This window comes from Ambystoma mexicanum, chromosome 3p (assembly GCF_040938575.1).
Source record: "Ambystoma mexicanum isolate Mex_15411 chromosome 3p, UKY_AmexF1_1, whole genome shotgun sequence".
Classification (NCBI taxonomy): domain Eukaryota; kingdom Metazoa; phylum Chordata; class Amphibia; order Caudata; family Ambystomatidae; genus Ambystoma; species Ambystoma mexicanum.
Window position 1 is genome coordinate 1,084,779,468 of NC_090925.1, and position 15,581 is coordinate 1,084,795,048.

The window sequence follows — 15,581 nt, forward strand, 5'->3', positions numbered from 1 at the left end:
AGACTGTTACTTTTCTGAAACTTGGAAAGTAAGAAACCTAAGACAAGGAACTAAAGTTGACCAAACCTGTACAGTGTGTCGGAGGTACCCGGGGCTCTCCCGCGTCGATAACCAAGTGGAGGAGCGATTGCCGCCATGGTACTGTCCTTGGCTCCTTCAACAAAGCAACGCCAGTAAAGATGGCATGACTGAAATTTGGGAGGCGAATAAAAGATACCGCAGAGAGAGTGGTCCGGCGCCGCGTGGGTGCTCAATCGACCAACTGATGCGAAGTGTGAGAAAAAGGTAATCTTGAGATCGAAGTGGTCCTGCAACGGGTAAAGCTAAACCCTGTGCACATTCAAAAGTCTTTGATGGTTTTTTTGAAAATTCAGTTTTATTGAAGTTTCTTAAGGTTATGACATAAATAAAACAACAATACAGCCATAAAAGTGAATGCAAATTCAACCACAACCTTTCCCCCCCTCCCACTGCCACCCTCTTCCGCGCCATGGATCATGGGATGATATTAACAGCAGGGTCCAACACGATATATTAGAACACATTGCAAACGAAGAGTAGTCCACATATAAGTGCTCACAACGTAGTGCCCTCTGTTCGGAAATTGAGTCCTCAGCCCCACTGGAACCACCCCCAGTCCCTGAGGAAAGGTGCCCTGAGGCCGGTATTCAAGTTCAGCGGTCCATCTAAAATGTTCCATGCCCCTTAGGCTGTTATTCCGTATTTTTCAAAGAAGGGGAGCCATAGGCCCTCAATATTAGTCTTAGATTCATCAATCAGATGGGTCAAGAATTCCATGTTATTTATGGCGTGTAATTTAGTAACCCATTCCCTTTCCCCGGGGGGTCGGGTTGTCTTCCATTTTTGGGCCCAACAACATCTGGCAGCTACTAGCATGACCTGTAACATGTGGTCATGTGTCACTTTCGGGCCTCCCTCTACCTCAATGCCAAACAAGATTAGCCAGGGGGATAGGGTTCTTTCAATTCCATCAACCTCCTTTATCCAGCAGAGGACCTCACTCCAATAGGTTTGTACCACGTGACATTTCCACCACATATGCACATAGTCCCCCCTTTCAGAATGACATTTCCAGCAGTGGGGGTAATAGCCCTTTCTCATTTTGGCTATCCTCTGTGGGGGGTAATGCCATCTATGGATCAGTTTCAGGGCCTGGTGGCGGTATTAAGGCGCAGCTGTGGAGGGATTGGCCTGTCTGCAGATCTTGGTCCATCTCCTATCAGTGATGGGGGCATCTAGGTCTTTTTCCCATTGTACCTGGGCAGATGGAGGATCCCGTGGGGTGGAGAACAGCAGTAGGCCGTAAACCCTCGATATCACCCCTTTAGTCCCTTTATATGTGATTAGAAATTTCTCTAAGCCTGTGAAGCCTCTCCTAAGGGTATCTCCCCATCTGTTTTCGGTAAGGGCCCCTTTCAATTGCAAATATCAGAAAGGGGAGAGGTTGGGGAGACCTTGCGCCTCCTTCAGATCTCCCAGGGGTATGAATGCTCCGTCCACCCAAAGCTGCCCTGCCCTGCTGAGACCCGCTTCATACCATGTTGGAAGGCTAATGGTTTGTTGATTCCATCCCAGAGTGGGGGAGCCCAGATGCAGCTTAAGGGCGAGGGCCATGTCGTGAGCCATCTAAGATAACCCCCCTCTTTCCATATGGACCACAACACCCCCATGGGTGATTCAAAATTCTCCTTGGGATGTGTGCCTTGGGGACCCACAACCATTCGTCCAATGTGACCGGGGAGAAAAGCACATTGTCCAATGCTACCCACTGTTTCTTTGGGCCCATCACCAGGTGATCAACCAGAATTCGCAGTTGTGATGTCTTATAATACGTGTCTAGGTCTGGGAAGTTCACTCCACCCTCATCCTTGGGCCTTGTCAATGTATCATATGCGATTGGGACTTTCCCACCCAGAGGTAGCGGAGAAGGGCCCGCTTAACCTCTAGAAGGAACGGCTTTGGTATCTGGGTAGGCAGCATTTGAAATAAGTACAAGAATTTAGGGAGGATTACCATTTTAATTGAATTGAAGTATGCCATCCATGAGAGGCCAGACTTTGCCCATCGTTCCAGGTCTCGCTTAATCATCGAACACAGAGGGGGGAGTTTGCATTGAAAAGATCAGCCAGGTCTGGCGGAATCTGAATCCCTAGGTGACAGAGTCCCTCAGCTTGTTTACAGAACGGGAGGTCCCCAATGTATTGCCTCTCTACCTCATCGAGAGGACCCGCCGTAAATTCGACTGACTTCTCCAGATTTACCTTGTAGCCAGCGAGGGTCCCATATCGTTCCAGGCTATGCAGTACCTTAGGGACTGATTGGGATGGGTTGGAGAGATATAGCAGCACGTCATCGGCAAATAAGCTTATCTTACAGTTAGTTTCCCCTATCTTAATACCTTTAATTTTGTCGTTCCCCTTAACCGCTATGGCCCAGGGTTCCATCACCAATGCATATATAAGGGGAGATAACAGGCACCCCTGTTTGTGCCCCTTTCAAGTGGAAAGGTTACTTGTCACCACCATTTACTACCACCCTTGCTGAAGGGTTAGAATAAAGGGCAGTTATCCACCCTCGCCATTTAGGCCCCATCCCCAGGGATGACAAAACTCCCTGCATAAAGGCCCAACCACCCTGTCAAACGCTTTTTCCGCATCCAGGGATAGGAGAAGCGCACCCTTTGTTCTGACTTCCTTTGAGCTTAGTATGTGTATGGTTTTGCGCATGCTGTCGGCCCCCTGTCTGTTCAACACAAAACCGACTTGGTTTGGGTGGACTAGTCGGGGGAGACAATTTTCTATGCTTGTTGCCAGGATCCTAGTAAAAATCTTCGTCTGTGTTCAAGAGTGAGATGGGCCTATAAGAGCCGCATTCTGCCAGGTCCTTACCAGGCTATGGTATCAACGTGATCATGGCCTGTAGGAATGTCGGTGGGATGGTTTCTGGGGTCTTAATTTGGTTAAACAGTTTGGTTAGCGGTTGTATCAATACCGATTGGTATTGTTTAAAGAAGTCAGCTGAATATCCCCCCCCCCCCCCGGGTTTTACCCACCGTAAGCCGTTTAATAGCCCCCTCCACCTCTTCCGCTGATATTTCCCTTTCCAATGCCTCTCTCTCTGGTTCTGTGTACTTGGGTAGGGGGTGATCCTCGAGGTATCTTCGGATCTCCTCCTGGGACTCCCCTTCCTGTTTAGTATACAGTTCCTCATAAAACCCCGCAAATGACTCGGCTATGTGCTCAGTCTTTGTTTGGATGTAGCCCGCCCCATCCCTGATGCCCTTGACCCGTCTGCCAGCTCCATTTCCCCTCAGCCTGTGTGCCAGGAGGGTCCCAACCGTGGGGCTTCCAATCTCCCCTCCTCCTTCCTCTGACACCAATAGTAAGTCAATTCTAGTATATGTTTGGTGTGGAGGGGGAGAAGAATGTACATCCCGGGGGTTTGCCAGCATTTTCGCCATACATCTACCCAATAGTATTCTTGTAAAACGTCCCTCATGGCGAGGTTATCCTTAGTGGGTGCCTTTGGCCCTACACCTTTAGCAGACCACCAGTCTAGTCGGGGGTCCGTGGTGAGGTTAAAATCTCCACCCAGGATCATCGCACCCTCCGCCCATTCGTCCATGACCTTAAGTACTTTATGGATAATCCTGATTTGGCCAGCGTTGGGTGCATACAGAGTGGCCAATGTTACACGTACGCCCTGAGATAGCCCCTTGATCCCAAGAAATCTACCTCCGAAGCCCCTTTTTGTCTCAACCTCAGTTAGATGCATTGATTTTCCAAGGAGAATGCCCACTTCCTCCTTCTTAGAGGATTTATGTGAGGCCCAAAAGTTCCTTTCTATCTCCTTTCCTTTTATCGTCGGCTCTGTCCCCCTCCTATAGTGTGTTTCTTGTAGGAAGAGGACTAGCAGTTTTTGTTTACGGAACATATTGCTTGTGAGAGAACGCTTGTTCTGTGAGTTTAGGCTTTTAATGTTGAGTGTACCAATCTGACCTTCAACCATGATTGTCACTACCCTTGTCCTGTGAAATTTCATTGTGGTTCCCCTGTATCATCTCTAAGCTTGACCTGCAGCTCCATGGCGTGGTATCCCTATTCCCCTTATCCCTCCTCCTCCCCATCCCTTGTTCCCTGTCTCCATTACCCATTTTGTAAGGCGTTTGTCTCCATCACCCAACACGTGTCGGGATTAGTCAACGAACCACCAGGGTTACTACTCTGGCCCTGGGAGAATTAGTGGTATGAAACGATCCCTCCCATCCTTCGTTCAAGAACATTTCCTGATTTCGGTTAACATCGGAGTCCCAGTGATGGACCACTGGCGATGTTCCCCTCCACACGCCCACAACATGCAATGTACCTCCCCAGCTGTGAGCTCCTCAGTACATTAACTTTCGGTGTGAGTTGGAGAAGATCACTCCGGTCTTGGAGACTGAGTGCTAAAACCCACCGAGATATACCACTTCTCAAGCCTCTCATCGGGTGGGCCCCAAACTTCGGATCGTGCCTATTAAACAAAAACCCCGCCAACTGTGGCAACACTTAAAGGCAACATGTGATTCCCGCAACTTGTAGAACCTTCTGGGGATCGTGTAGCAACTTAATTACAGAGAACAACCTCGTGGCGTTTCCAGGAAGATCATGAGGGTCCACTGCGGCCCGCTGGAAGGTGCCTAGTTTTCTGGAACTTCCGAGTGTTGGCCTCTGGAGGGTGCCTAGTTTTCTGGAACTTCCGAGTGTCTTTCACCTTATGTTTCTCCTGAGTCAGATCAGGGTCCTGTGGGGCTCGGTTGGGGTCCCTGTCGGTCCCACTTTGATCCCTGGATGTTCCTGAGGGATCCCCAACCAACTCGTCAATGGCTCTTTGGATATCTTCCTCCGTCACAAGTTGGTGCCTCTAGCCTTGCCATTCAAAAGCTAGATAGAATGGGTGTCCCCAGCGATATCGGACCCCTTTCTCCTGTAGCCATCTGGTGATTGCCACACATTTTTTCCTCATCTGCAGTGTGAGGGCGGACAGATCCTGGTAGATTGCCAACTTAGAGTTGCCGTATTGTATGTCCCTCAGGGTCCTTGCCCTTTACAATATCCTTGCTTTATCTCTGTAGTAGTGGAATCTCGCCAGCACTGATCGCGGACCCCTTCCGCCTCCACCTGCCCGATGGACCCCGTCGATCAGGACGGTCTCCCCAGGGTCAGCTCCTAGGACAATCCTGATGATATCCTGTACCTTGCTCTCTAGGCCCGCCTGGGTCTCCCCCTCCACCTCTGCTAAGCCGATGATTCTCAGGTTGCTTCTCCGTTCGCGGTTTTCCATATCATCGACCTTGAGACAGAGTTCTCCCTCTCGGCGCTGCATCTCTCTAAACCTTGCCTCCCATCTGTGTTTCCAGGAGGTTGGTAAACACTTGGTTGTTCTCCACCCCTTCCATTCGGTCCTCCAGCGTGGAGACTTTGGCTGTGAAGTCGGCCAACTTGGCTCCCATGTCTGTTCTCATCCCCCTAATTTCGTCTGAATGTTGTTCTGCATGGTATTCATGTCAGGAGCCGAGGTGTAGGAGGCTCTGGTCTCCATCGCTAGGTCTCCAGGTGTAAATTGATATTTTGCTAGGGTTTATTTCCAACTCATGTGCTGCTTCTCCTGGATCTCTGTGGCTTCTTGGTGCTCCCAGTGGTATATCCCCGAGACCAGCGCCTGCCCTGTCGCCTCTGCCCCAGCCCGTGTGATTCGGTACGTGGTAAGCAGGTCCTTGTGGTTTATTTCACATGTTCAGGATTCCCACACATCACAGGATCCAACTTTACGATTGCCCCTGCACTTAGCTCCTTCAATCCTCCAGGCTTGGTCCACAGCGATGCCTGGGGTTCGGGTCTGCGCCCACGAGGTGCTCTGGTGCCTTCTGTGTCAGTCTATTTGTGGCCTCGGGCAGTTCCCCGTTCACTGTCCCTCTGCGACGGCCCAGGTGAGAGTAGGATGAAGCAGCACTGCAGCGGTCCGTGAGCTGCAGGGGCCCGGTGCCGTTTGGAGCCGAACAGCGTCCCGGCTCGCCCCCCTTTCACAGTGCCGCGTAGGTTCCCTCTGTGTCCCCGGAGGTGGAGAGCGGGAGCTCTCTTTGTGCAATGGCTCTCGTTTCGGGGGCCTTAGGAATACGCAGCTCCAGCGCAGAGTGTCTTGGCAGGGTCCCAGTCGGCCGAGCTGGTAAACTAGGTGAAGCGATGTGCTCCTCCCCTGCAGGGTGAGAGGCCGCTTCACGCTCCTCGGCCCGAGAGTGTCACCAGGCCGGGTGGGGGAGGGGAAGTGCCAGACACCTCCGTCGTGTTTCTCCGGGCCAGGGGCACCTCCAGCGTTCATTCAGGCATCCTTGGGGGCTCCATCAGCTCCGACATCTGATTCTTGTTGTTTGGAAGGGGCAACGTTCATTTTTATTACATTTTTCCGCGTTCGTCCCGAGGCCATGTGGGGAGCTTGTAGGTCAGGCAGCCATCTTACCTGCGCCCCCTGGTGGCCTCAGTCTTTGATGGTTTAATGTATACTGCAATTGGTCCGAGCCCGGCTGAGGGAGACTAATTGGGAAATTGAAAGAGATATGAGCTCGGCTGAGGGGGATCCATGGTGAACCTTGAGTCACCCGAGAAATAATATTCTCTAAACATTGTAATAAGGGGATCTGAGCCCAGAAGAGTGGGATCCACCGTGAACACCCAAATTGAATACTTGCAAAAGAATACTTGCAAAAGGAAAATATCTTTTGCATCTTGTTTATGTACATCAGGCCCTCTGAATCAAGAGACTTTTTAAGAAGTAAAAAGACTTGGAGGTATCAGGTAATATTATCCCCATATATATGGTCGCCGTATATGATATCGCCGGGAAAAGGTTGTGGCGATTTATATGGGTGACCATATATATAGGGACAGAGTTTGAGGGTTGCGTTGGTGTCCCCTGCATGTTCCATGCAATAATGTCCCCACAAAAAATGGCCATTTTTCGGTGACATTTTTGCATGGCGATATTTTGAAGGGACATTATTACATGGAACCTACTTGGACACAGAAGGTCCTGATGCTGTTAATGGAATTGTATGCTCGTGCCGCAGAAGACAGAGTGTGTACTTTGCTCGATTGAACCGCCTTGCCCTGTGCTCAAACCGTGGGGAAGTGAGGCCAACGGGCCGAGCATCCTGACATATCATTTTGTGAACACTTCTTTCTTTTTCATAAACACTACCCCCACACTATTCGTAAAGTAGCAGTAAGGATTGGCAATACATTTTTTTAGTATAGGCCCTTTTATTTTGACAAGACTCCACTAGGACTGCATTATTGTTTGATGGTCGTAGCTTGCTCCCATCTGTAGACTAAGGTTTAGATAGGCGTTTATCACACCTTTGCGACAGTTCAGTAAACACCCTTGAACTGTGGTCACTTGTGTCTCTTACTGTTGATACCATGCCTTCCTTACAGAACCCAGTAAATACAATAGTCCAAAGAAACTCTTACACAGTAAATGCTATATTAGGGAGAATGTTCATTTCTGTGCTAATTCCCTTCAACCTTAGAGACCCCCAGCTCTTTTGTTGGACTTAGGGCTTGTGACGTTTTCCTCCTGAGTGAGTGGGACCTTTTTCACACTCCCTCATGTATTTTTCCTGACTGGGTTTCTTGTGTTTTACTGTTTTATGGAGCCTGACAAACTCCATAGGCAGCTGCTTTTTGTATAGTGACACACAGCACCTTAGCTGCAGTGCCACTGAAATGTCCCTTAGACTTTTCTGAATGTTTGAATACATTTTCTTGGGTGAACTATCGTTCCCAAGACTAGTATGATTATCCCTGTCTTACTCTTCTCTTTGTGGGACCAGCACACACCACCCTATGTGGAGTGCTGGGGGGGGGACTTTGTAATTCCTATCCTGCTTCTCATGTACCATTTCTTTTTTTGGTACACGTACTTAATTTAAATGGCTGGTGGCATTGGTTCAATTTTACTACCAGCGTGCATTGTTACCACAGGCTGAACCCTCAGCTGCAGTACAGCACCCAGGGGTGTCCATTTTTCGCCATTTTCTGTTCGTTTGTTTCCTTTAGGCTGTCACCCTGTTAGTTGAAACTGGTTTGAGCCCCTCGGGTGTTTTGCTGTTGGCAGGCTTCAGCCCTGAAGCCCGCCCAGGCTACAGTGTGTCTGGAAAGGCAGGAAGTGAGGGAGGGTCCCGAACCGTCCCTGTTCTTTGTCTCTAGGTGTGCCTGAATGAAACCAGTCCCGATTGGCCAGCTGGCTGTCCTGAAAGGACAGCCACCCTGCTGTGTGATTGACAGCTTAGGCTGTGAATGAATGGGAAACTGCATAAAAAGCAAGGTTTTTGGGACTAGAGGCATAGTCGACCACTGGAGAGGAACATACGAAGAAGACGTGACGAGACGCCAGCAGCACCCTCCTGGACCACAAAGTGCCTGATAAAGCCCTGCACCTGTGCTGACCCCGTTTTCATATCGACTGGGAAGACCCGTGCGGGACGACTCCCCCCCCCCCACCCTGGACTGCTGGGACCAACTAGCCTCAAGACCAGTTTCCATTTGGCGCAACCACCCCGACTTGCTGTGCTTTACCAGAGCTGCAGAAGCCCAATGCCAGGGGTCCTGTGATCATTGACGAGTGCATCGACTTGCGAAGTACGAATACAGCCAAATCTTTGTGGGCATCCCGAAGAGCTTTCAGAGACAGGACAACTTGATTCAGGGTCCCCTCACCAGAGTCCAGTATCGAGGGAGCAAGCTTCTTCCAACCGGAGGTATTCGTTCTTCATTGACGCAGAGGAAAAGGCGCCAAAACACTGAAGTGCCGCTGAAACAGAGGAAATACATAGCTGAGGAGTACCTCTCCCGAGTCCTGCCGCAGGCCCCGCCAGAAGTTCTTCCTTTCGTCACCTCGACCAAGGTCCAGGAGCAAGGGACTGCCAAGCTGTAGCTAGGAGGAATCCAGCTGAAAATCTTTTCTTCGAATCACAGGTAATGTGGGGCTTGGGGTGTTCACCTTTTAGCCATAAATTGTGCTTCCTATCCTGCAAAGTGCTTTTGTTCCACTTTAGAGTTGATACCAACTCTCCTGCACTGGCCTGAACCGCTTGTGTTCTCTACAAAGTAGTTCACTTGAGTTATTTCTTCTGAACTTACTAACCTTTTCAAGACTTTATCTAAGAAGTGCATCAGAACTATTGACTTTGTCCATTGACTTTGACTGTCCAGCTTTCTAAAGGCACTCCTCTGCACCGACTGACTTTAACAGTACTTGTTCCCTCATAGGTTATAATTGTGGATACTATTATTGCAGGGATAAAGGTATACTTGCCTCACTTTAGGAGATTGTAATTGTTTTTACAAGCGGTTGAAAGTATGTTTTCAGTCTTATTCTAACCTTTCCTTCCTTAAACAACTAAATAACTGAATTGGTAACTGAAAATAAGTGCAATACTGACCTTAACTAAAGTCACAACCGTGTGCTGGAAAATTGTGTTTGCATAAAGTATGTACCGACTTTTATTGTCCTTTTCAAATTGAATCCAAACTCTGATTGAATGGTAACTAGTAGATAACCATTTTTAAAGAATGCTTATTTAAACCTTGGGTATATTATAAATAAATATTCATATATAACTTTAAGTGTTACTTGGCTACATGTACTTAATGATTTCATGTGTACAGCTCTACAGCTCACATTACCCGTCTTAAGATAAGCCTGGCTGCTCAGTCACACTATCAACTTGTGTAGTACAGGCTTATATTAAAAGGTGCGTTACCCAATACCAAGCAGAAACGTCTAGCGTAGTCCTCACCAGTTGGACTGCACCAAATCTTACCGAACAAAACAGAAGGTAGATAAATACGTATTTCACTAACACACACAGGAATTCTTAATACTTTTCAGAGGTGATTACTTCTGTAGTAGATGCTCGCGGTCACAATTGTTAGATTGACACTAATGACAGTTCTACCGTATTATCAGTACTACCGCATACTCACGTTACTTTACAGATAAACAGTAATTGTATTTAGTTAGAAAAACCAAATCAAATAAAGTCTTTTGGAAGGAAAAAGGTTTGTTATACAGACACCGCAGCAAATCTTAATGTTCTAGAAACACTTTTCGGAGCTTCTAAAGCTTTTAAAGTCCAATCCCTAACTATTACGAAAAGTCAGTGTAGGAGGGGAGCCGAAGTTTTATGAAGTAGCAGAATAAGCAAAGATCCTCAGGATACTTTCAGTCACTAGAATAAGATGCTCAATAATATAACACAAGTTAGGGGTACCCTGCAAAAGGACTCTCTAAAGGGACACAAGCTGGCAAGCCTGGGTCAGGTGTAGGGTGGTCACTCGGACACCTTTTCACGCGTTCCAGTCAAACTGGAGCAACTCTTCGGCTTAAGGTAAGTTCTACCTTTAGCCCACAGTACCTTTTTGGTTAGAAGAAGTAAACGTAGCTGGAGTCTCCTCTATGCAGCGACGGACCCGGTCTCCTGATTCCTCGGTTTGCTGACGAAAGGAAAGACTCTGAATGGGAGGTCTCGGCAGCAGTCCTGAGAGAGGACCCTTGGCACGGAATTCTTTGATCTCCTTGGTCAGGCTGCGGTTATGGTGCCTTTTTATCAGCTCCTACACAGGACGGCATTCCCCCGGTCGATCGTCTTCGATTCTAAAGTCCTGCACTCTGGTCAGGGGACTTAGATGAGTGGGATCGTGCCCCTAAAGTTACAACAGGAGCTCACCAAAGTTCTGGACGGATTCAGCCTTGCAAAGACATTGCACTGCAAATGAGTTCGAGGTTCCCTGGTATTCGCTGTCTGCAACTCTGGAGAAAAGCACCTCGAGAGGTGGCTCGATTTGTAGTTCGACTCAAGTCTGGTTGGTCCCACGAGTTCCATACAGGCACTATGTCAGACAAAGGGCAGGGGGGTCTAAAACTCCTCCCCCACTTTCTGCCTTTGCAGACCCAGTGGAGCCTAGGCGGGGACACCCAAGGCTAAGGCAAAACACACACACAGACCTCCCCTCCCAGAATGGTAGAAGAAGGGCTATCAAAGAACTACCACGAAAAAAGAATGGAGCCATCATGTTAGAACATAGGTGACCCTATTGTGCATAATCGACTGTGAATACAGTCTGTGGTAGAAAATAGCACAATAGTTGGTAGAACACTCCCACTGCCACCAGCAATATTTTAGGGTTGTCTATGGTACTAAAATGTCACGGGAGCAGAGAGAAGGGGGTGCTAGGTATCCCCTTAGCATGCATAATCGAGATTGTGAATACAGTCTGTGGTAGAAAATAGCACAATAGTTGGTAGAACACACCCATTGCCACCAGCCATAACTCTAGGGTTGTCTATGTGACTAAAATGTCACAGGAGCATAGAGAAGGGGGATGCTAGGTATCACCTTAGCACTCCATATAAGGTGGTGTGTACTAATCTCTGATAGTATACAGTTTTAGGAGGGACACAAAGTATCCCTGTATCCTGGAGAACTGTAGTTCTTAAGGATAGTAAAAGAATCTCAACAGAGAACCCAAAGGGTTCCCAGCAGCACTGCCCATAAGGAGCTGTGGGCTGCAAAAGTAAAACACAGATGCTTTGAAAGAGATATGGCGGAAAGTAGTCTCCATAGTAAAGATAAAACGCAGAGAACAGAGTGAAACTCATAGCAAATAAGAATGAATGAGGCGAAAAAGGCCCCCCTCATTCAGGATAGAAAGAAAAAGGTCCAGAAGTCCAGCAAAAAGTGATGGGGGGGGGGTCTTACTAGGAGAGGGAATAAGCATAAACTTGATACATCTCCCTAACATTTAGGCTGCACTGTTTCCCGCTAGCATTTTTAAATCTTTCTTGTCGCCACTTCACCTCATATGCATGCTTCCACTGGCACAGTCCCTTCACATTCTGGAAGCAGCCTCCCATTTCTTCCCCTGGGCCTTGGCCCATGTTATACTTTTAGCCCCCTTTTGGCCAGCCCTCTGGCAATGCCAAAACACATCCACATAGACATTTGTAGACCCTTGTGTGAATGAGGAAATTCATGGTGCAGTTCAACCATGACAGTGTTCATAGACGTTCCGCATCAGCACAGCTGATAAAAGATGCAAACTGAAGGTCTTGCCACTTTTTTACCCAGCTTCAATACATATGTCATTATCTTAAGTACAGGATCATAAAACAATGCACCTGTGATCCCAACATTTGCCATTTTACTTAATGATCCCTTCATATGGAATGCACTAATGGAGAGCAAGAAGGCCCTGCAAAGTCTTCTGGTATTGCGCACTGATGCTTTAGTAATGCACTTCAAAATAAGGCATTGCAACTTATTTTTTTAATTTTTTTTAAAACCTTTATTTATTACTGGCAACAAGATACAGTACAGTAGGGTTACATTCTGCATAACGAGATTTAGCATATTCCATTCAGATACTTTATGCATGCGGACAGCACAAGAGGTAGCAATATATGAATGAATTACATTTTGTAGCAGATAACACTTTTCAGACCGGTTTGGGTACATCAGGATCACAGAGGTAAGTGCAACTTAATCTTTATGTACAGTGCCCTCCCTTCCTCAGATTACCTCTTGTGCAGCCCTTCATCAGTAATGCATTTTCTGTATGATCTGGCACCTAGGATATTATATCAGTTGAATCCCACCCAAGTTATGACAACTGTTCTCTTAAAATGTTCAAAGCAAGTTTTTAATTGTATGTTTTTTCACCTTATGTTTTTCTCCAGCAAGAGCAAGTTCTTTGTCTCCTTTCCGTACCCCTACATGAATGGGCGTCTTCACTTGGGGCACACATTCTCTTTGTCAAAGTGCGAGGTAGGTAATCCCTCCCTTTTAAGTTGTGTGTTTGTCAGTGTCAATCATAGGATGTCTGGTTAATGCCTTCACCAGGACACTTAAACACCTTGTTAATAAACACTGCTGCTGAATTCTCTCACACCTTCTCTTTTGTTACCTTTCCATCTGAAAGTGAGTATAGGGAAAAAGTCCCCCACGCGTCTGCTGCTCTCTACGTCCACACAATGGACCCATAGACCATAGTCAGTGTTTTTTTATAATTCCAGAATGAAGACTCATTACGCTTTTTCGAGCAGGGACGGCCATTTATTTGCATCAATAGATTGTAGTCCAAGTTCAAAAAATCATCATAATATAAGGCATTGCTACTATTGTCAGATAAAAACAGTCCTATCTTTAAAATCAAAATCGATACCCTCTTCACTGTGGTGCAGTGGACCTGCTTCTAGAGCATGAAGCTTGACAGTGGCGTATTCCAACCCTCAAAGTGAGAAAAAACCTCTGACCATTAAGTGAAAATAAAAAGTAGCAACGTCCTTGCCACTTCACAAATAATTCCCTGCACCAGCTACTTTGAAGCCACTAGTGCACATGTAGTGAACATGTGCACTAGTGGCTTCAATTGTTAAAACAATTGAAGTATATGTGTGTGGTGTTTTATAGTGCTCTCTTCTGAAGAAGGCTTACATTAACTGACTGGTAAAATAATAATTGTTTTATCAAGAAACCCTGTGTGTAAGTGTTTGCTTGGATACTTGTCACTGTGAAACTCTGCAACTCCCCTAAAGCTCACATTGACCCCTCTTGAGATAAGCCTGGCTACTCGTCCACACTACCAACCTTTGTAGTACAGATTTGTACCAAAGGTTAGGTTACTGCTGCCAGGAGGTCATGGTGGTTGTTGGCACCCCATGGGTACTGCATACAGTCTTGCCTAACAGAATGCAATGGGGAAAATTTAGGGTTCGGACTTCTGATACACTTCTTGCATCTTTGCTATATTTCTCTAATTTGTCGAACAGTGAGTTAATTTTTTATTTTTACTTCACTCTCCTCCTTCCCATACCACTGAGAAATCCTATGTTTTTAGGCTCTGCTATCTTTTTTTCATTCCCCTTTCTTTTTGAAGTTTGCAGTTGGCTATCAGAGAATGAAGGGGAAGACGTGCCTGTTCCCTTTTGGACTGCATTGCACGGGCATGCCCATTAAGGTAAGACAGTGCATGAAATCAAGGATAATGGTGACCCTGTGCTTGATGTGGTAATCAAATTCCATGTACAGTAGTTACTTTCACTTGGGGTGATATGATTAATTTATGAGCTTCATAAGTATATCCAATAATGATACAATTGTATTAAACTGTGCCACTTCCCCAAGTGTACAGAGCACTTTTTAAGTCCTTACTGTTACCCACATATGATTTGCTGCATTTTTAATTACAGCTGGAATATTACTTAGGTATGTAGAGTAAAATATCTTGGTGGGTTAAGTGTTCCGTGAGGTCTGATTTCTAATTCACACATTATAATTGTGTTTGGCTGAGTTTCATTCCTTCCATGGTAAAGAAATGAGAATCGTTAAGTTTGGCAATAGCAACAGTTATTTCCAGTTACCAAAGCTGGAAGTGGGTTGCTGTAAGAGTTGTATTCATTTGTTATCATTTGTATCTTTGACAGCACGCAGGTTGCATGCTCCTGTGCCATCAGGTTTACTGGGCTGCACAAATATTCCCAGTTGATAAACTGAGCACATTTGACATGGAGTAGGAGTATTGCGCTTGTTATTTGCAGCACACTTGTGCTCCAAGTCTATGGCAGTGCAGCTCACACATTTGATGTAAATATGTTTTATTTAAATCAGCAAAGATTATTTTCTGTGACGTTGCACTCTGAAGGCTCCCATAACCGTTAGATTCTGCTGATTTAAAATTGATAATAGTAAATTCACAAAAATATAAGGAGCCAGATTCTATTTGAAAATGTTGAACTGCGCAAGAAATACATAATATCTGGAAATTCCATAGACCCAAGGTTTAGGGTATCATTTCATATCACACAGACATATATTTTTGAATGGATTGTGTCCTCCAACGTATTCCACATCTTTGACATGCAATGTCCACAGCTGTGTACTTTGGAAATGTTTTTGGCACAGGGCGTCCCGCGTCAATGGCGTCAGGTCGATGTCCCTCGAAGGCCTCCGTCGAGGGAGACGTCAACGGATGTTATAAATAGGACGCACTGCGCCCCTAGACTCAGTTCTGTTTTTTCTGCAAACGTGTTTGCTTCGGAGACTCGACGCACCTCGTGTATTCCTCGTGAATATGTCTTGTTCTTCGACCCCTCCGACTTCGCGGTCTGGCTTTAAGACTTTAAGACTTACCGGGACTGCAAGACTAAGATGTCGATTACGGACCTGCATCGCATTTGTTTGTGGTGTTTGGGTGAGAGTCATGACACCGACGACTGTTCCAAATGCCAGTCGCTGACTGCTAAGGCCTTGCAGGAGCGTAAGGGGAAGTTACACGTAGGTAGGGGTTCTAAACCCAGTAAGTCCTGTAAAACTGCTAAGAGGATGTGCACCGGCGAATCTGGGGGTGACTCTCCTCGTCGGAAGGAGTCCCAGGGATCTCAGTCCCTGAGTGGTTCCCGCCGTTTGTCCTCCTCGTCTCGGCATTCTCGGAAGCGCCGTCACTATTCGCCTTCCCCGTCCTCCT

The 15,581-nt window shown here is 46.8% G+C and overlaps 1 protein-coding gene across 1 annotated transcript in view; it reads left to right on the forward strand.

Annotated features, from left to right (window-relative positions):
* The window catches only part of LARS1 (leucyl-tRNA synthetase 1), an 860,995-nt gene that overhangs the window by 25,400 nt on the left and 820,014 nt on the right, over window positions 1–15,581 (forward strand). Inside the window, exons 3-4 of the mRNA XM_069652446.1 lie at window positions 12,796–12,883; window positions 13,995–14,075. Coding sequence (XP_069508547.1) covers window positions 12,796–12,883; window positions 13,995–14,075 — 169 coding nt within the window. The remainder of the gene's footprint in view (window positions 1–12,795; window positions 12,884–13,994; window positions 14,076–15,581) is intronic.